Source organism: Orcinus orca, chromosome 12, assembly GCF_937001465.1.
Source record: "Orcinus orca chromosome 12, mOrcOrc1.1, whole genome shotgun sequence".
In the NCBI taxonomy this organism is placed as follows: domain Eukaryota; kingdom Metazoa; phylum Chordata; class Mammalia; order Artiodactyla; family Delphinidae; genus Orcinus; species Orcinus orca.
This window is the reverse complement of record NC_064570.1, coordinates 17,814,026-17,836,352: the sequence shown is the minus strand read 5'-3', so window position 1 is coordinate 17,836,352 and position 22,327 is coordinate 17,814,026. Positions and strand designations below refer to the sequence as shown.

Sequence of the window (22,327 nt, the reverse complement as noted above, 5' to 3'; positions counted from 1 at the left end):
GTAGAGGCTTTCCTCCAGCTCTAGCAACCTGCCTATGGTGGGAAGGCTTATTCTGCCCCTCACCCTGAGCTCTCTGTCATTCACGACTTTTCCTAATGCCCTGTAATCAGTACTCTGATGGAAGCCTTCTGTTGGAGCAGCTGCCCCAGGCAGGGGAGGGATAGAAGCCTGTCACTTCCTGCCCATCCTTCCATCTCTCTCATTTGTAGAAATCCATTCTTTTCTTTACACAGCTGCCTTGCATGCAGTTTTTATATCTGTATCAGGATAGTCTGGTGTTATGCTGTGGTAACAGAATACTCAAAATCTGAAAGACTTAAAAGAGCAACAGTTTATTTTTACTTATGCTGTATGTTCTTTGTGGATTTGCTGGAACTCTCTTCCTTTTCATTATCAGTTTTATTCCAGAATCCTGGCTGAGGAACAGCCAGTCTTTACAATATTACCAGTCACTGAAGCAGACAGAAAAAGAATATGGTGAAGCATGTTTTGGCTCTTAAAGCTTCTGCCTGGAAGTGATACTATCTCTTCCACTCTCATTTCTTGGCCCAGAGCAAGTCCCATGGCCATCCCTAGTTTTACTCATCTAACCAAGAAGGAAAAGAGCTAGAATCTTTATGAATACTTGTAATAACTACCACACAGCTTATTTTTATTGTTGACATTGAAGTACAATAAGCAGTAGCCTAGTTAGTTTTCCCCTCATTCCACAGTGGATTTGGGCTAACTTAATAGTTAAGTTACTCTATTTCATTTCTATGCTATTTGCATTTTTATTTCCGAAACTAGGAAAGGGAGGAGAAATATGAAAATTTTATAAACCAGTTTTATTACATTCTGAACAAGTGTTAAATAATTCAGAGATTTTATTGTAATATTGTCTTATTTTAATAACTAGTTAAATTCTCTTATTTTAGTAGAAATTCACATAAATAGAAATTGTAATGATTTAAACTGTATTTTTTCATAATGTAGATTTTTTTCTGGTTTTAAAAAAATTGTGCTATAATATACATAACATAAAGTTTACTCTCTTAACCATTTTTAAGTGCACAGTTCAGTAGTGTTCACACTGTTATGCAACCATGTGATATGGATATTTTGACAGAATTTCACTTTTATGGTTTTTAAGAAAAAAATATAGAAATTGGAGTCTCAAGTCTTGGTTTAACTACATGAATTTAGACGTTACTTCACTGCTTTGTGTGTTGGTTTTGGTAGAAACTGTGAATTTGACACGTAAAATTCTATCTGGCAGTTGCCTTATCAGAATATGTTCCATTTAGCTTCTATGTTTTTTTTTTTCCTTTAAAGGAAGTTTAATTGGAGGAAGTTGTGGGTTTAAAAGCAACTACAACTGTCAGCTAGTCTTTCTTCATCACCTTGAATTAGCATGACCAATATTCTTATCCATGTTAAATTTTTGCATAACAGTTTTTAAATAAGAATAAACTATATATCTGGGCTTTCCTATTTAGGACTTACTATTCCCTAAGTGAAATTTCAGAAGATAGAATCTTTTCTCCATAAATATATTAGACCCCTGAATTGCTGAGTCTGTATATTGAAACCAATACATTTCTTTTAAAGCTATGTTTTCTTTTACTCTAACACTCTGAGTTACAGTGTATTTACTCTGACTTAAGCTTTTTCAGTTGATGATAGATACATCTATTGGTTTAGGGAATAAAATAAGCATGCATGCATTCTAAACTAATGGTTAGGAAAATACAGTAGTATATGGATTAATAATCCATTAATAATCAAAATTTCATCTTAATACTTATCAATGGAGCATCAATGTCCAAAGTCCTCTAAAGGGGAAAAAGAAAACCTGATAAAAGGAGTAATCCATTCAGATAACAACACAGCAGTTGGGAGAGTTGGTGCTTATAAGGTACTTCAGGAACTGACTGCTGCCGAGTCATCAGATTTTCTTAGTAGCATAGATAAAATAATGTAGAAACAAAAACTTAATTTGTCCCATGATATTCTTATTATGATACTAACCTAAATACTGTGTTTTGCATATTTGTGAGGCTTACAGTTTGCTTAGTCTGCACAAGAACAGGGCATAGCTGTAAAAGAGAATTTAGCTAGATATCGGCCCTCAAAAGTCTACACAGGTCTTCCAAAGCTTTTGAATTAATTCATTCACGTATTTAACAAGAAAAAAATCATAATCTTGGAACAGATTCTACACCTAGAATTACAGTTTTTGTGGTAATGGCAAAATATTTTTCTTTGAAAGCAGGTTAATGAAAAGTATACAAGCATTAGAAATGAGAACGATTTGGTGAGAGGAAATTCAGGACTGGAACAAAGGAATGGAATGATATCCAGGCTTGTTAGGAAGGCAGGCAGAGGGGTCTACTACTCCAGACTAATTCTAATCCACAAAAGAGTTGCTTGTTGATATGGAAATGATGAGTCACCTTGGGAATTTTAAGTGTAGAGAACCACATACTGAGAGAAAATTTAAAAAGGAAACAAACATTCTCAGGGTTCAGAGAAAAAACTTTTGATTTGATGGCCTTGAGACTGTGAAAGTCAGGAAATGTTGGATAACTTCCTAGAGTAAATTAATAACTAAGAAATCCTGACAAGGGAATTAGAGACAGTCAAAGAGACTGGCTTTATAATGTACTCAGGTATAAAAAGATATGGAAGGAGGAGATACCTGTAACAAATACCTACAGATGTAGAAATCACTTTGGAATTGGGCAGTGAGCAGAGGAAACATGATAGAGAGGCCTAAATTGTTTTGACAGGCTGTTTGCAGGACTCTGGACTTGGAGACTGCTGCCAGAGAGAGCTCAGAAGGAAGAGAGGAACATGATTTTGGAAATTGGAGGAAGTTCCTTGTTATATAGTGGCAGGAAGCTTAAAGGAAGTGTCTCTTGCACAATGTATAAGTGTTAACTTGTATATTTAGCTGAGGAGATTTCCAAGGAAAGGCTTGGAGGTGTGATCTGACTTTTTCTTGCTGCTTTATAGTAAAATGCAAGAGGAGAGAAATAAATTGATGGAAGAATCATTAAATGAACCAGGACTTGATGATTTGGGAAATTCTTACCCTGATCTATATGGCAAAAGGGAGATTGCTTCTGAAAGTGTGGCATAGGGAAAAACAAGAGGGTGTGGCTGAACAACTTTTCACTAAAAATCTTCTATAGACCAAAAGGTCAAAGTATTTAATCACATAAAGGGCTCTTTTAAGATATTGAGAATCTTACAGATCTTCTACAGAAGATCTACAGATCTTCTCAACCAGATAGCCTGTAGGAAGTTTGAGTATCATCCCTCAGGCCTCTCAGCAGCAGCCTAGATAGAGAAGGTGTTATCTCCAAAAGATTTGTGGGTGTGACTTTTGCTAATGCAGAAGACCCAGTGAAATGTGTTCAAGACCCACAAGTTTCTTGAGAAAGTTGTACAGCAGAAACATTGCCAGCTGGGACTTAAAGAAACAGAGTACGATGTGAAAGGAGGCTGCATCCGGAATCAGGCCCATAAAAGTACTCAGCTGTAAACAGTTGCTGTCTTTCATGAAAAAGGATGATTAGCAGGGCAGAACTGAGAGCCACAGAGGCTTATTCCCAGTCCTTGAAGCTAATTAAGACAAATCCAACATTTGCCCACCTGGATTTCAAAACTGTTATGGAGTCCTTTTTACCTTCCACTTTTTTTCATTTTGAACAGGAATTTCTACAATTGTTATCCTATGCCTGTCCAACCATTGAATGCTTGGAGTGTTGGGGGCAGATAATCTGTCTCTTCAGTTTCATAGGTCCACGGATGGAGTGGAATTTTGCCCAAGATCTATCTATACTGAATGGTAACACGCAGGACCCTCATCTGCAACAAATTTAGATGATGAGATTTGGAATTTTTGAGCTGAGATTTTGAGATTTTGGACTTGAATTAATGTTGTGATTGGTTGAGACTTCGGGAATATTGAGATGGGTGAATGGAGGGATTGAATCTTTGGAGGGAAAAGGGAAGACTATTAGAGGCAGAATTCTAAGATGATCCCCAAGAGTCCTACCCCCCTGGTAAACACACATCTTCTCCTAAGTATTCAATTCTAATCAAGGTACTGCTGTGGAGGGATTTTGCAGATGTAATTGAGATCCCAAATCAGTTGACCTTCATAGAGGGAATATATCTAATTGGCTTTAGACTTGGATTATCTGACTTAAAATGGCAGCAAGTACATGGAATTGCCCTGCCTGGTTTGGCTTACCTCTGGAATTCAGTATGGTTTAAGTGTCTCCCAAAGTATGAATATACAGGTAACTTGGGTAAGATACAGGCACCCTAATGAACATCTAACTAATATTAGGGGAAGTGGACTGAAGAGTGCATGGTAGGTAGATAAACAACCAGTGTCCACTGTACTTTTCACTGCCTTCAAAATGAAGTTGAAACTTAAATATTTAGCATTCCCTAAAAGATCTTGCAAGATCTGTGACTCTTCTTTTTAGTCACCATAATTTTATTTCACTATATTTCTCCCTCTCTTTATGATTATAGTCCAGCCACCCTGGCTTTTCAGTTTTTTAATGAACTATCCTCTCTCCTGCTTATTTGTATGAGCTGATCTCCCTGCTCAGAAGACACTTAGGATTCTCTTTCCATGGCTGGCTAATGCCTGTTCATCTTTGAAGTCTTGTCATTTCCTTTACAGGTTTTTCTGTAAGTTCCCAAGACTAGGTTTTGTATTACCCCACAGTATGGTGTTCTTTCCCTAAAATAGCACATACCATTCTTACTCTTATTGCCTTGGTTTCTTGATTATCTTCTCGATTAGAAAATAAATGGTAAGTATTTTCCTTATTTTATTCTCAGCAGCAGTCTCAATGCCTGACATCTAGTAAATGCTCAATAAAAAATGTTTGATTGGTACCACATTGCCGTTGCAGAAACAGAGGGGAATCTCTTTTTTCTAGAAGGCATGATCCTCCACAGACTGTGTTAATTACCTGGGAGATAGGTTCTAAGAAGGAGAGTCTTCAAACAGAAAAACCAACAAGAGTATTTGCTCCAACTAACTTTATATATAATCTTTATTCCTCTCACTAATCCAAAACTGGCTAGGTTGTTTGATTACCCTTGGAGTGCTATTTGGTCTTTGGCTCATAGCAGAGCTTTTAAATTTTTTCTTTTTTTGTAAAAAGAGTGAGATGGGAGAATAGAGCTTTGAGCAGTGTATTTCTTTTTCCTAAACCAGCATGCCTGTGAGGTATAGCAGACTTCCATCTGTAATAATTTGGCAGGGATTTTCAAAATGAAAGTGAAAATTTTATTTTTCATTTTCCTGCCTTACCGTATTAGCAAGAATTTCCAGAACAGTGTTCAATGATATTGTTGATAGCAAGTATCTTTTTCTTTGTAATAATTTTAATAATACTGCTTCTAGGGTTTTACTGTTAAGCATAATATAGGATGTAGATTTAAGATAGAATTTTCCCCCCTATGAGTTGGTGGTCAATTATGGAAGTTAAATTTTAATTGAATGCCTTTATAACATCTTTTTAGATTATCATGTGATTTTTCACTTCCCTTTTCCATATTGATTTAATCTATGACATTAATAGATTTCCTAACACTAAGCATTCTTGTATGCCTGTGAAATTTTTTGAATAAAGTTGAAAATTATTTTATATTGTTAAATATGATTGTTAATATATTCTTCAGGGTTTTTACTTCTGTTCGTGAGATTGACAATAACAGGAAAACGTTATATTCCAATTTTGGTATCAGGGCATCCTTCCCTCATATTAAAGAATTGAGTAACCTTTCTGTCTTCCTGTTCTAGGTCAGAGAAATTAATAGAGGAATTATCTATTTTCTGAATATTTTCAGAGTATACTTAAACATTTTAGGGCTAGAAATTTTTTTGTACATACTTTAAATATATTCAGTTTCATTTATGGTTATTGATCCTTTTTGTTTTCCTCTTGAATAAATTTCATGATTCAGAGTATGATGAATTTCATTAAGATGAGAGGCTTGTATCCCACTGTATTCTTGTGTACTTAAATTTACTTTTGTATTTTCTATCTTTCCTTTCTCACTTTGTATTAACATATTTCTAATATGATTTATCAGAAGTTGTTCTGTTTCTCTGTCTTCCAAATGAAGTAGTTTGTGGATTTATTCATTTTATTCTTACCTCTTATTGATACCTAATTTGTTGATTTTTATCTATCCTTCTCTTTAGTCTAACTTAAAGTTAAAATTTATTTATTGTAATTTGCTTAAAAATAAAAATACTTTAGAGCAATGGGGTGAATATGATAGAGACAGTGATAAGATAAAGGCAGAAGATGGAGATTTCAGCCCAAGAATTGCAGGGATCTTTTGGGTGGAGAAGATGGGAGAAAACGGAACAATGGGGAGAGAAGTAGTGATCAGAGGCACAAGTGAAGAAAGTTTTGTGGAGCTAAAATATCTTTAGGTTGAAAGGTCTAACTTCTGACATAACCAATAAAATTAGAAATACCTTTTTGAGCTATATTCTAACATTGTCAGCTATGAAAGAACTCAAAAACTATAACATTTATCTGACACTAAGCCCCCTGCAATACTCATTTGTTCAGACTTTGTTAGGAAGCTGTAAAGTTAGATGTGTCTTAGAAGTGTAAGAGTAACTGCTAAGATAGAAAATATATAATATTAAAACCATTAGAGAAGGAAATGAAGAAAATAAATAAGGGTCAGGAAAAGAGATAAAATGATAGAAAGAAAAAGGATGTTTAAATAAGGTTAAAAACTTAGTTCAACTATATCAGTAATGAAAATCATTGTAAATATACTAAAATCATCTACTGAGATTTTGAGATTGGATTAAAAAACAACAAAATACATCTATTAAACTGTTTATAAAAGATATACATAAAGCATAATTACACAAAGTTTGAAAGTAAATGGAAGGAAAAGGGAAAAAAAGCACAGATCGTGCAACAAAGGTTATAGTGTTCCTAGAAATAACACTAGCAAAAATGTATACGATCTGTGTGGAGAAAGTGCTAAAACTTTATTGAAGGAATAAAAGAAGATTTAAACAAATGGAGAGCTTCAGAGGAAGGAATACTCAAGTTTTAAAATGTCACTCCTCTCCAAATCTATAAATTCCGTAGTATTTCAATCTAAATTTTAACACCATTGTTCATTGGACTTAATAAGCTGATCTAAAATTCATTTGGAAATAAGCTGATCTAAAATTCATTTGGAAAAAAGAAAGGCTCAGAGCAACCAGGACAGTTTTGAAAAAGAAAGATGATGGGGCTTATTTTATTAAATATCAAAAATTATTATAAAGGTATAGAAATTAAAATGGTACAGTGATTACAAGAGAAAGAGAAATGAATGAAAACACAGTAAATGGACTCCAGAAACACGTATATGAATAGAGCGAGATCACACACACTTGATATATGACAGAGGTGGCATTACAAACAAAAAGAATGCAATAAACAAAAGATGCTGTGACAACTCTTATCTAAATAAGGAAAAGTGGTCCCTACCTCATAAGTAAAGTAAATTGCAAGCCAGTTAAAGACTTAAATGCGAAATGAACACAGAAAAATTAAAACTTGTAAGAAAGTGACACAGGGAATATCTGTAAGACCTGAGCCAGGTGTGCTTAAATAGCATACAAAAAAACTCACAAGCTAAAAAGGAAAGGATTAAAAGTTCTGTACAACAAGCACACTTACCATAAAGTTAAAAGACAAACGCCATCCACCAGGTGCTGATGCATAAGAACACAAGATTCAGAATAATTTGTACAGAACTCTTTTTAAAAACAATGACTCCCTCCCCACCCCAAATTTATGTTGTCTTATGTGTATTTAATGAACACGGAGAAAAAATATGGAAGAATATGTTGTTCCAGGCTGTTAATATGACTTATGGAAAGAGTAAATTTTAAAGGAGACAAACATAATAAAAACTAATAAAAAATGACTGAGATAGTAAGTTTGCATAAATGTACAAATAGGGTAATATTTATGTGTGTGTGTATATATATACACAGAGAGAGAGAAACTTCTTTAATAATCAAGCCATAGACTGGAAGATATATATAGAGTATACCTATCCAAACAGTAAAGAGCAATCTAATATAGAAATGGAAAAAAAGTATAGCTAACAGTTGCTGATGAGTACCAGATTGCTTTTGTTTATCATAGCATTTGTTATATAAAAACACTCTCATCTTCATTCCTCAAGGTAATATCATTGAAAACAGAACTTAAAGAAACCCCCCATACAACAAGGAACAGTTTGTTTGGGTTTTTTTTCAGATGTTATTTATTATTTCTGTAGTTGACATATACTGTTTTCCTATTTGATATTTACTGTTTTACTTACTGATACTCAGTTTTTTTGATAGCCATTGATGATGTTACAGTAAGGTCTCATTTCACAAGGAAGGTTAATACCATGATTTATTTGGCATATTTCCAAAAGTTCTTAAATGTTTTGTAAAAATTGAGATGTAATTGATAAAGCATATAGTAAATCAATACAAATGTAAAATGACCTTCGAAAATCTCTGAAGCTTATTTTTTAAAATATTTATTACATTGTACTGCTGTGTTATAGATGTGATGAAGATTTTTCTAAAGTAGCTGTGACAGTTTATCAGAAGAGATATGTGGGACTACAAATAAAAAGGAAATCCTTTGAACAGATTTATAAATTGCTTTCAGCTGACTGCTGTTTTAATATATTTCCATGTTCATTGATGCAAACTTAAATTTTCATCTAATAACAGTGTAAGGTACAATTAATTTAAGAAAAGTATCTAATATTTGCTTTTTTATTTTCTTTTGCATTAGTTCACTTGATAAACATTGATTAGGATTCTGGTTCATGCAAATACTGTCATCAATTCCAGAAAGATACGGAAGTTATAATTGTCTAAGGTAGATGAAATGACGAATTACAATGCAATGGAAAACGTGATATAAATGTAGTGAAATTTCCTTATGAAATTTTGAAGATTAACCGGAAAAAGGACATATCAACATGTTTGGGGAATTTTAGATAAAGCATTACAAAGGAGCCCATATGAACAGATTTATAGAGTTAGTAGTAATTTCCTACACTGACGAAGGGGAAAGGGAATTTCCATTATGTTCAGATGTACTAAGTCATAAAGCAGTCTCACGTGTTTTGGGAACTGTATCTTGTTAGACATTGTTAGGTGTCTAACGATAGGATAATTTTGGAAACAAGGACAAGGTCTACTTCTTGAAAAGCGTTTTATGCGATTATAAGAAAGTTATTCTTAACCTTTTTCCAACTTTAAAACATTAAATGAATAATGTTGTCTGAACAAGATACATTATAAGTGGGTATTTTTTTGGTTCCTATAAACTATCATAGATAAGTAGCAGATATGGTATATTTCTTTGCTGTATTAGTCAGGGTTCAACACAGGAACAGAAAGCACTGTAGATATTTTTAGCATAAAGGGATTTAATTCAAGGATATAGCTGTTTATAAAATGTTTGGAAGTGTGCTAGAACTATTGAGTTTTAGAACTTAATATTCCTGCCATACAACTGCGTCTCACCATGTGCATCTAAGGAGTAGATCTGGGAATGCTGTATCTGGTCCCCACTGCTATGTCTTAGTGCCTCTTACCTCTCAGGTTTTCATGAACATTCTTGTCAGCGGAAACAGCAGGAAGATGGTCTCTGCCTCACTTCTGCTTATAAATCTTAAGCACATTCAGTTAGTAGACACTTAATTTCATCTAGAATTCCAGTTGTAGGAGTGTCTGGTAAATGTAGGTTTTAGCTTTCTAGCATCTGCAGTACAAGAAGGCATGTAGGAGGATATGGGAGAGGCTGCTGAATATCAGTTGACCAAATCCAGCACACTTTACATCTATAACCCCCTCTCTCAGACATGTGTACCACAGTGTGTCACTAAATATTGCTTCAGAAGCATTATGGTAGAAGGTAGGAAGCCATTAGAGTTTCAAGTAAGATAATGGTGTGTGTGACCTCTCTTGGCTTTGAAAGATAACTCTGGATAGGGATGGTGGGAGGGAGATGCAAGCTGGGATGGCATATGGAGATATATGTATACATATAGCTGATTCACTTTTTTGTACAGCAGAAACTAACACAACATTGTAAAGCAATTATACTCCAATAAAGATGTTTAAAAAAAAGGAATATCTGATTGTTAATTAACGTAATAAATCCTCACAAATTTTTATAGTTCATTTGTCCATTTAACAAATATTTATTGAGTACTTATTAGGTGCAAGATAGTGTGATTTTGCTGAGACTATAAAAATGATGACATATTTCCTGTCATGTCGGGCTGATCAATGGTGGTATAGGCACGTAGAAGAGCTTATTGTTTCATATTTCTTTCTATGGATTAAACTGTAAAGTTGTAATCATCTGTGTATTATGCCCTTGCTTATGGATGATTAATTTCAACATAGGAGGCTGTGCATGTTCTTTTGCTAAAGAAAATTGGTGATAGTAAATCTTCCTAATATGGAGCTTGTTGACTACATAGTATTTGAAAAACTGCTGCTAAGGATAGTGAATAGAATATACGTATCACTCCCTAAAACTTAGCGTGTTACACATTTTTTTAAAGTCCTTCAAGCAAGTATAAAAATTATTGTGTTCCCAGTAACGCTTTGAGTAGGATAAGTATATCTGTGTCTAAGTCCGGTATGGGGATTCAGAATGCAGCTCCATTTAGTGACACACTGAGGGAATGCAACTTTATCATCTGTGTATTTCTGTTATATTGGTTTCAGTCACCCCCTTTTTTTGGCTTAACTTGTCCATTTTAAAGTACCTTATCAGTCTCAATTTAATATGCCATTCTTATATAACCTTATTAGTGTTCACGGAGTTTTAATGTTTTCCATGTGATCTCAACTATATGTATTATAAATTATTTTTGGTATAACCTTCTGCCTTAATAATGTCAGCACATAAGCTTAAATTAACTTGGTCTCCTGGTATCAGTAAAAACTGAAGTCACTGGCATTTATTATAATCTTTATCACATTAAAATAAAAATTAATCTTTATAATAAAAGTGCGTAAAAAACAATAGTCATGAATTTGGGGTTTTTTTGTTTTTTAATTTATTTATTTATGTATTTATTTTTGGCTGCGTTGGGTCTTCGTTGCTGCACGCGGGCTTTCTCTAGTTGTGGTGAGCGGGGGCTACTCTTCACTGCGGTGCGCAGGCTTCTCATTGCGGTGGCTTCTCTTGTTGCGGGGCACGGGCTCTAGGCACGCGGGCTTCAGTAGTTGTGGCTCACGGGCTTAGTCACTCCGCGGCATGTGGGGTCTCCCCGGACCAGGGATCGAACCCGTGTCCCCTGCATTGGCAGGCGGATTCTTAACCACTGCACCACCAGGGAAGTCCATGAATTTGTTTTTAATCTAAGGTAATGTTTTAGCTTCATGATACATGCACTTGCATTCCTAAAAAGTTTTCCTGCGGTCTTCCCCCTTCCCTCCCCGCCCCGCCGGTACGCGGGCCTCTCACTGTTGTGGCTTCTCCCGTTGTGGAGCACAGGCTCTGGACGCGCAGGCTCAGCGGCCATGGCTCACCGGCCCAGCTGCTCCGCAGCACGTGGGATCTTCCCTGACCGGGGCACGAACCCGTGTCCCCTGCATCGGCTGGCAGACTCTCAACCACTGCGCCACCAGGGAAGCCCTGTTTCATGACTACTTTTACTGAAAAATATTAGATTTCTATCATGCATCACTTTCTTAGATTCATTAAATAACAAATCTCTCTATATGTATATGTATACGTATCAGACATGTACATAATATATGTAGTTTTTAATTTGTATATATAGTTTTAAGTCTGCTAATATACGTTATTCCTTTTAAATAATCAATTAATATAATAGTTTCATCAATTTAATTATTACATAAAAGCTTACTTAGTTATATATTCTCAATTTTCAACAGAGGAGGCTAAGATTCTTATTTTGTAAACAAGGAAGTAAGGTCATGTTTATATAACAGATTGAAAAGACACTCTTAATTATAATAAGTAAAGTCTAGTTTGTGTTAACCACCAGTTTTGTGTTTTGGTAACTGACTGATTAAATTGCCCCAAATTTAGAATCTTGCAGTTCTTGGTAGGGCATGTTGATTGACTTGCTTTTTTTAGTAATATGTTTTGGGGGACCACATTTTCTTATTGGCCTTTCCCTAAATCACTGGCATGGTATTATTTTATTTGATTGCAGCATGGAATTTTATTTTTCTCACTATTCCTAATCCAACCTGTTCATTACCCATTAAAATTTTCTAGTTAAGGGCTTCCCTGGTGGCGCAGTGGTTGAGAGTCCGCCTGCTGATGCGGGGGACACGGGTTCATGCCCCAGTCCGGGAAGATCCCACATGCCGCAGAGCGGCTGGGCCCGTGAGCCATGGCCGATGAGCCTGCGCGTCCGGAGCCTGTGCCCCGCAATGGGAGAGGCCACAACAGTGAGAGGCCTGCGTACCGCCAAAAAAACAAAACAAAACAAAACAACAACAAAAAAATTTGCTAGTTAATAAATTATCAAGTTAATTGTGATAAAAACTATTTGACTTTCCCCCTTCTCGGTTGACTCAAATAATGATGGTAATAATGTAACAGAGTAATTTTTCAATTTGGTGGTGCATTGTACAAATACACTCCTGTGATTCGTATTTTTTTTTAAAGTGTACAAGACTCATTCTAGGGACAGTATTAAAGTCTTCGTGTCAGATCAGTAAGTAAACAGTTTAAGTTCCTGCTTAATATGTTAAATATCAAATAGGATAAAGATTAAAACATAAAGTTGCTTAAAATTTCCCAGCAATGTAAGTTGGTTTTATAGTTGACTGGGGAAAAAATCTTAACTATGGCAGCTCATATTGAAAAAGTGAGCCTAGGGAAAAGTTCTAGATATTTTTCTGAACAGTAAAAAATTTATTCTTCATTTCTTTAAATATTTGAGAAACAGCTGCAGTATGGTATTGCTGTGCTAGGAACAGAAAATATTGTATGAGATATCCAAAATGTCTGCCCTTAAGGAGATAAGTTCAAACTTTGTAAACACATTATTTAAATAATTTTGTTAGTATTAAAATCAAAGATGGATCATGTAATTGTATTAAGCCAGTAACTACTGTTTTTTGAAGAATAATGGGAAATTGCAAAATAGCAGAACAGGTCAGGAAGTTGGATATTTCTGATTTTTTAAAATCAAACTGTCATTATTTTGACTTATTTATATTGAAATTATTTTTGAATTTTCAGAATATTTGAGCTGTATTCATGTTTTAGTTTAAGGCACATTTCAAATGAAATATTTGAGTTTTGTTTGTTTTAATATTTATTTATTTGGTTGCTCTGGGTTTTAGTTGTGGCAGGCAGGCTCCTTAGTTGCGGCTCGCCAGCTCCTTAGTTGTGACATTCGAACTCTTAGTTGCGGCACGCGTGTGGGAGCTAGTTCCCTGACCAGGGATCGAACCCCTGTCCCTTGCATTGGAAGACGGATTCTTAACCACTGGACCACCAGGGAAGTACCAGAAATAGTTGTTTTTATGATATTTATTGCATTGTTCATTTTGTATCTGGCATGCTATTATTGTATCTTATTTTCTTCATGTCATTAAAATTTGCCCTATAACTTCTAATTGGTAGAGTATCACTTAGTTTTTTATAATAATTAGCTAACATTTATTGAGCACTTACCTGTGTCAGGCCCCATTTTAAGCATCTACCATGCTTTGTCTTATTTGATCCTCAGGTGAACACTAAGGTAGATGTGCTTTACCACTTGGAAACTGAGGCTCTGAGAGACTGAATGGTTTACCGAAGGCCACATGCTAGTGAGTGACAGAGCTGAAATTAAATCCAGGCAGTTTAACTCCAGAGCTTGTGCCTATGTATTAATCAGAGTCACAGTCTTATTTTTCATAATTCCTAAAGCCACAAATCTCTGAAAACAAAACATTTTAAAATAGCTTAATTTAGGTATAATTGACATATAATAAACTGTACATATTTAAAGTAATAAGCCATGTGATAAGTTTTGACACATACACTCATGAAACTGTCACCAAACTGTCAATCAAGATAATGAACCTACCCATCACCCCAAAATGTTTCCTTGTGGTAATCTCTCCCCTCTTCTGTTACTGGCCTCTACCCTCACAATCCAGGCAACCATTGATTTGCTTTCTGTTACAGTAGCTTAGTTTGCATTTTCTACTGCATATAAATTGTATGTGGAATGATAAAATATGTCTTTTTTGTCTGGCTTTTGCTCATCTTAAGGATTTTGAGATTCATTGGTGTTGCATGTATGCATGTTGTATGTTGTATGCATGTCCTTATTTACTGCTGAATAATATTCTAAGTATATAACACAAGTTTTTCATCCATTTACCTGGTGAAGGACATTTGGGTTATTTCCAGTTTGGGTCTGTTGCAAAGCTGCTATGAACATTTGTGTACAGGTCTTGTGTAGACATATGCTTTCCTTCTTTTGGGTAAATACCTAGGAATGGGATGGGTGGATCATATGGTAGGTGTAACTTTTTAAGAAACTTCCAGTGACTATAGGTAATAACACTGTGTTATGTATTTGAACTTTGCTAAGAGAGTAGATCTTAAATGTCCTCGTCACAGGAAGAAGAAAATTCTTAGTATACCTGTGGCTATGGATGTTAACTTGACTTACTGTGGTGATCATTACGTAATACATACATATATTGAATTATGTTGTACGACTGAAACTAAAGTTATAGGACAGTTATATCTCAAGTAAAAGAAACTGCCAAAAATTATACCTCAGAAATAATCAGTGTGTTTACAAGGTGCTACCACCATATTAGGTAATATGTAAATACTTATTATGTACCTTGGTAAAATGTGGAAAATTCTGAATTCTGAAACCTATATGGCCCTAAAGTTTTCATAAAGGTACTGTGGACTTACTGCCTTGTGAAGTAATAAGGTACTATAAGATGTTTTTTTGATTCAGTAGTCATTTCTTTGTTAAATTTACATAAACCCTTTGGAAAGATGACATGCTATCATATAAAACACTCAACAAAGAATATAGATGATGAACCTTAAGTAATTATCTGAATGAACATTAACTCTAGGAATTAGTGAGACCATGAGTTGCATGTATTTATTTGAAGTGTTTTCATCTTGAAAATTCTCTGTAATGAAATTATGTTAATGGGAATAGCAAATGTTCTGTATGCTGTATCTTGCCTAATGACTGCTGTCAGTTTGAGGGTTCAGCAGTGATTATCATCATTGTGTATTATTGAAAGGACTATTCCATTAAAATTTTAAATAGTATATTTTGAGAGACACAATAGGTAGTCTGAAAAAAATGAGCATTATATGGTTTCATAACATACTATCTTTGTCTTTCCTAAAAATAAGTTCTACAAAAAGGACAAGGTATTTTCCATTCTTAACCTTGTTATCAACTGAGCTTATATAGAAAATGTTAGATATTGTTGGAATGATTATAAAGTTTAATACATGCATGTAAATTATTATAATGTATCAATGAAGGACTTTTATATCATCAGGACTTAGAAGGAGATAGTTTTGAGTATATTCCAATATCAGTGTCTAAGCCTAAGTACAGAGGATCTTAGCCCTTCCAAAGGCTTACAAGTTAGTGAGGAAGGTAGACTCTCTTACAAGGCAAGCCTGATAGAGATACAAAAGTGTTGAGGTATCAATTTGAAGGTGGCATTTTAACTAAATCTTGAACAGGAGAAGAACATGAGGAGGAGGAGCATTTTGCATAGAGGGAGTAGTCAGCACAGGTACCAAGATGGATTCGTGTGGTTAATAACTTCTGAGAAATACGGTAGTACCTAGGGATGATGTGTTAGACTCACCTTGTGGCTTTAAAAGTTACATTTGTCATACGTCTGAAGTAACACAGTGAATGACATAGCCAGATTTGAAACACATACTAATGTCAAAACTCATCTTCTTTCTATCAGGTTATGCTGTCTATTTACTGTAAGGACTTATATTTGACATTAAAGTTGAATTAGCATAATTGAATATTAACTACAGTGAGTTGATAAATCTGATGGTTGTATCTTCTTTTGCTTTTCCTAAATTGTATATGTCATTATTAACCCTCTAATACAGTTAATAAAGTTTACCAGATATTTTTCTGATTTCCTTTTTGGATATATTTTCTCTTGCAGGGTTACGTTTTGCCATCTGCCTTTCCAGAGTAAGTGGCTCTATGTGGGCACTGAACGAGGTAATATACATATTGTCAATGTGGAGTCCTTCACACTCTCAGGCTACGTCATTATGTGGAATAAAGCCATTGAACTGTGAGTTTGAGCAAATATTCCATATCTGAAACTATCAGTACCATATATGATAATATTATGTAATAGCTAATTAGTAAATATAGAATTAAATTTTTAATATTAAATACAGATTTATCAGCCTTTTGCAAGTATTGCCCCATTGGCAGTTTGAAAATTTAAATGCTTTACATATATCTGTATAGATACATATACGTATTATATATAAATATGTTCACATATATATAAGCTATAGCACAAGTTTAATAAAACCATTATTCTTTTTAGGTGAAAAACATTCCAGATTTTTTTCTGTTCATTTATCATCTAATTATTTTTCTTTCAAATGCTTGGTCATGCCCCACTAAATTGATTTCATGACCCACTAACAAGTTGCCACCAATGTTTAGAAAACACTGATCTAAACCACTACTTGCTATGTTTTAGTAATTACCAAATATAATGTAAATGTTTATAGTGTAACATTGCAGAATTAATTTGACAGTTAATTTTCCTTAGTTTTGATATGGTAATGATTGCTTTTATTTAACAGTAATGACAACAAAAACTGTGTTGTGCTATAGGGCCCTAAGGATCTTTAGTGCTAACTTTTCACTGTCTTAGAATCTTATCTCTTTCTCTTATTTTTTTCATATATTATTTAGATATAAAAATCAGAATTTAAGCATATTGGCAAGGTTCATTTTCACCATTTCTTCTTGTTTTTAAACAAATAGTTCCATATTGTTGCATTCCACAGAATTTGACATAAGGATAAATTTGTGGCATATCTCCTTAAGTAATGTGTTGTTGCAGCTGTAATGGTGTATTAAGTTTGGTTTTCCTTCCTTTATCAGGAACATTGTTATTTCTCAGTCCCTTGGAACAAGGTTTTCTAGGTCTGTTCTTTGAGTTGATCACAACATATAGCGGGGAGGCCTGGTGCAGGTGTCTGTATGGTTTCACAAGTGGCTCTCAATGAAGTGGACTGGTCTCTCAACTCTTAGAGTTTATGAATGGGTTATTTCTGCTTATTTCTACTCTATAGACATCAGTTCAGCTACATTCTTATCTGTATGACTTCTTTTTTCTCTGAGCAAATATTGGTGGCATTATTTCGTTGATTTTTTAAAAGCCATAATGGAATTTTTCTTATTTTTGGTATGAAGTGTGTAACTAGATGAGATGCCCCAACTGGAGGCTAGAATTGAGTAAAATAAAGATAGCAATATTTTAGATGCTGCTTTATTTTATTTTATTTTTTTGCTGCTTTATTTTAAAATATTAACTTGGAGAATTCTACCATGAGAATAAATTTTCTGTGCTAAAATACAAAATTGAAGATTCTTTCCTATACAGCAAGTGTACATAATTTTTTTTTTTTTTTTTGCGGTACACGGGCCTCTCACTGTTGTGGCCTCTCCCATTGTGGAGCACAGGCTCCGGACACACAGGCTCAGCGGCCATGGCTCATAGGCCCAGCTGCTCCGCGGCATGTGGGATCTTCCCGAACCAGAGCACGAACCCATGTCCCCTGCATTGGCAGGCGGACTCTCAACCGCTGCGCCACCAGGGAAGCCCAAGTGTACATAATTTAAAATTTTTGTGACATATCAATGTGAGAGTCACTATTCTTCCTGATTCCTATTTTGATCCATATTGAGAACTATATATCTGTTACTGATCACTTGCTGAAATGTTTTCAACCTTTGTAAATATATCTTTATTTTCCATTCATTATTCTTATTGTAATGAGTATGTAATAGTATTGCAATTTTTACTTGAGAAAAAACATCTTAACGTTTTTTCTTTTAGGTCATCTAAATCTCACCCAGGACCTGTCGTCCATATAAGTGATAATCCAATGGATGAAGGAAAGGTAGATTTTTTTAAATATATATATTTATTACTTAAATGCATGAATTTTGTATTTTTTAAATATGCAAACCATTCCAGAACTACACTTACTCTGCAAAGTTGAGATTGATAACAAAGGTTGTATATCATATATACTTAATTGCTTATTTATGCATTATGAAGAACAAGTGAAAATTAAAATATTTACATTTTAAAGAAGAAATCTCTAAAACAAGTAAAATTTAATAAATACAGTTAAAGGTTGTTAACTTGTTTTTGGCTTATTTAGAATAATTCCCCTTATTTTCTGATAATCCTGACAAAAACCATTTTCTTTTGGTCTTGAATTCTTTTTTACACTAGTTAAACAATTTTTATAGCACTTATCACATAACATCTTATGTTGGAGTTGTCTCTGTATCTCTCTCCCCTAAATTTTTCTCCATAAATAGCTCAGATCGATAGAGACTTTTTAAAAATAATACTTAATTTTTTTATACTTGAAACCAGTTTCATGCAGTCATTACCTAGCTATTGTTAATTTAGGTTCATTAGTACTCTGAATAATAATAAAATTTTATTTTCCATGAATCTCTACTTCCTAATTCAAACCAATCTCTCAGTAGTTCTATTTAATGATATTTTTTCTACTTACAAAATTTCATGAAAATTAGTCTACATCAGTACCAGAAAGTTAATCACTATCAGAAATCAGTGAAATGAAAGTTCTGGATTTTGTGAAGTTTATTCGGGTTTTTCCTTTTCTCAGTTAGTGAGAGTGGTAGAGCCTATATGTTGTGTTAACACTGTTCTGTTAATACTGGGAAAACAAAAGGATAGCGGTACTGTTCAGAGCTAGACTATATCATACAATTGTATGGTTTGAGAGAAACTACATGAAGCAAGTTACAGTAACCTATATCTTCACTTTACTTACTTATTTTTGGTATAAGATAATTGTCTAAAAGCCAATCTTTGGGTGGGAGACCTGGTGGAAGAATTGAAAACTTCCCTTTCTTCTACGTTGAATTAGTCAGTAAGTCATTTCAGTCCTTCCATTGCAGTGTCTTTTCTATTCAGTCTCCTTATGACCACTGCAGTTCAAGGCATTCCAACCCATTCTTGAGTCATTTCCAGATCAATCTTCCTAGAGTGTCATTTTAATCTTATTGCTTTCCTGTTCAAAAGCTTTCAGTGGTTCTGCAGTATCTAACAAGCAAAACAATGCTTCCTTAAATCATAGCCCTAGGTTTCATTGTCTTTGAGAACATCTTTACCTGAATGCTATGCTGAAGCAAATAGTTATTGTTGCCCAAATGTGAGCTGCTCTTTACTATCTCCATCCCTTATTTATATAAGTCCCTCTGTTTGGAATTCTTTCCCACTGTTCTTTCTCTGCTGAATTCCTACTCACATCTTGAGGCTCAGATTAAATACATATCTTTCATGATACCTTTCCTGATAATCCTAACATAAAATGCTTTCTCTCACTTCCAAATTTATTAGCACCTTAATTGTGCAATTTTCTATTTATAAATACCACATCCTTCAGTTAGTTCTTCTATTTTTTAATATTTAGGAGATTGTAGGGATTAAAGTTTAACTTATTGGCACAGATTTCTAACATTCTTAGGAAGATACAGCTGGCTAGAGAGGTTAAAGTTTACTTTAACCCTCTTATGTTATTAAGATCTGGATGGGTAAAAATTTTTTTTTTAAGTTACATAGCTACTAAGTGGCAGATCTAAGGCTAGAGCTTAAGTTACCTGTGTCCTAAGCAATCCAGTATTGTTTATACTGTATATCAATTCTTTAATTTTATATTTTTCCATCTCTTTCCTTATTCCTGAAGTTCCTCTCTTACTTCCCCCATCAGAAAATGCCATATACATGTCCAAGATATTTAGAAGGACTAGAAAAAGGTAAAGGAAACAAATACCAGTTTTGTGTTTTTTTTCCAGAAAGAGTATGTATTTCAGATTGCCGAAGAAAGAAGAGTTTATGTTAGGAAAATTAAGTGTACTTCCTACCAAGGTGGGAAAATCTATTTTGTTAGTTTCAATGACTCGTTCTTCCAAATGTCCCCATAGTCTGAAATCCACTAAGTTGCAATTTAGTTAAAGTTACTGGGTCTGCCCCCAAATTTGTTCATATCTCCAGATCATATGAACAGTTATTGGCTAGCTACCAATCATTCATGTATTTATTAAACAAATATTTATTGAATAGCTACTATGCATTAGGCAGTATATTAGATACTAGAGACATATAGATGAAAATGCATTTACTTGTGTAAGAGAAGAAGCATCTCCGTCTGTCCAGAGGAATTGAGTAGGCTTACCCAAGGAAGCAACACTAAATGCTTAAAAGTGAATAAAAAGTGAATAAAAGTGAATTAAAAAGGGAGAAGTTTTCCAGCAGGGGGAATACTGAGATTTGGAAAATGCCAGTGCAGGAGGTGGTAAACAGTAGAGAGTTTGTGAGGCAAGAACATGCATTTCATTCCGGAACTTATTCATTCACAAAAAATGTATTCATTCACAAAAAAAGTACCTACAACATATCAGGCTCTCTGTCTTATGTTAGAGGTATAGTAGTAAACAAGGTAAAACCAGTTCTTGCTTAAATAGACCAGTGTTTCAGTTTGCAAGAGAATTCAGATAAGGAAAAAGACATTATTTTATTGTCTAGTGACCCTTCAGGTTAAAAAATGTACAGGTTGCTGTTGGAGCACATAGGAAGGACATTGGCTTACATTTGGTAGGTCAAGGAAGACTTTCAGGAAGAAGTGATAGCTAAAATGACATGAAGGATTAGTAGGATTAGTCCAGCAAAAAGGATGACATTTGAATGGAGTGGCCCAGTTAGGGTGACAGCATGGGCAAAGGCGTAAAGGTAAGAGAGAGCATGACCTGAAAGATATAATGGAATGTATTGGGTAAGAGGGATGTGGAAAAGGATGAAGCTGGGGAGGTGAGCAGAGGCCAGACCATGATGTATCTTGTAGGTCAGATTATTCAGTTTGGACTTGATCTAAAAATAATGGTAAGGCATTAAAAAGTTTTAAACAAAAAGCTACATTACATGATCAGATTTGCATTTTAGAACTATCACCCTAGCTACAATATGGAATGGGTTAAAAAAAAGGGCCAAGACTGGAGAGTCAGAGAGACCAGAGACTAGAGAAGAGATTTTTGTATCTTGAACCAAGAGAGAGACATTGGAGGTGGAGGAAAGTAAATTAGAGAGATATTAGAGTGTACTTTTTAAATTACTTGATGATTTTACCTGGTAGGGGAGAGACTAGAGTTAATGATGACTCCAAGGTTTTTGCCTGAGCGACTTAATGAATATTAAAAAAAAAAGAATGCTGGGAGAGACACTGCAATAGGGAATACCAGAAAAGGAAGGTAGGGAAGAAAATAATGAATTCACTTTGGACACATTTATTTTGAGGTTCTTGTGGAATAAATATGTGAACATGTGGCCACTGGAATTATAAGTCTGAATCTCATGAGAGAGGTCTAGGCTAGATATAATTTGGAACTAATCAATATATAGATGAGTAAATGAGATTGCCTGATAATGTGTTGAATTAGCAAAGTCTGTAAACTTTAAAGCACATGAAAATGTTAATTTTTATTGGTGACTTATATTAATTAATGAAAATATACCCTCTGGACTTCAAAATGATACTGTTTTCATTTTCAATAATCAGTTGTATGATATATGTTGAATCCCTAATGATCAAAGGCATATAAATATGCAATGCAGTATTCCCATATGTCATCCATGAGATTAGTAATTAGCAATGCAGATGTTTAATTATGTTATAATTTCATACCTTAAGCATATGAATGATAATAATTATCTTTATTATCAGCAAATAAATGTTTCATATGATTCATGTCATTCCTAGGTAATGTGGCATTTTCTTTTATTACAGCTTTTGATTGGCTTTGAATCTGGAACAGTAGTGTTATGGGACCTCAAGTCAAAGAAAGCAGACTACAGATACACCTACGATGAGGTAATAACATTATCTTTGCTAACCAAAAGCTGTTGTCATTTCTCTAGCTCAGAACGGCTTCTCTAAGAACTTAATTAGTGATTCTT

At 34.4% G+C, this 22,327-nt stretch overlaps 1 protein-coding gene across 12 annotated transcripts in view; it reads left to right on the top strand.

The window, feature by feature from the left end:
- STXBP5 (syntaxin binding protein 5) overlaps positions 1-22,327 on the top strand; it is a 166,670-nt gene that overhangs the window by 33,039 nt on the left and 111,304 nt on the right. For 11 of the 12 annotated variants that reach the window (XR_004476731.2, XM_004263736.4, XM_033405409.2 and 8 more), the window contains 3 exons: positions 16,244-16,378; positions 18,170-18,233; positions 22,158-22,241. Coding sequence is in view for 11 of the 12 variants with exons in the window: in XM_004263736.4 (XP_004263784.1) it covers positions 16,244-16,378; positions 18,170-18,233; positions 22,158-22,241 (283 nt within the window). In the remaining variant the exon portion in view is untranslated. Of the gene's footprint in view, positions 1-16,243; positions 16,379-18,169; positions 18,234-20,172; positions 20,246-22,157; positions 22,242-22,327 lie in introns of those variants that run through there. The other variant, XM_033405440.2, reaches the window with a different exon arrangement.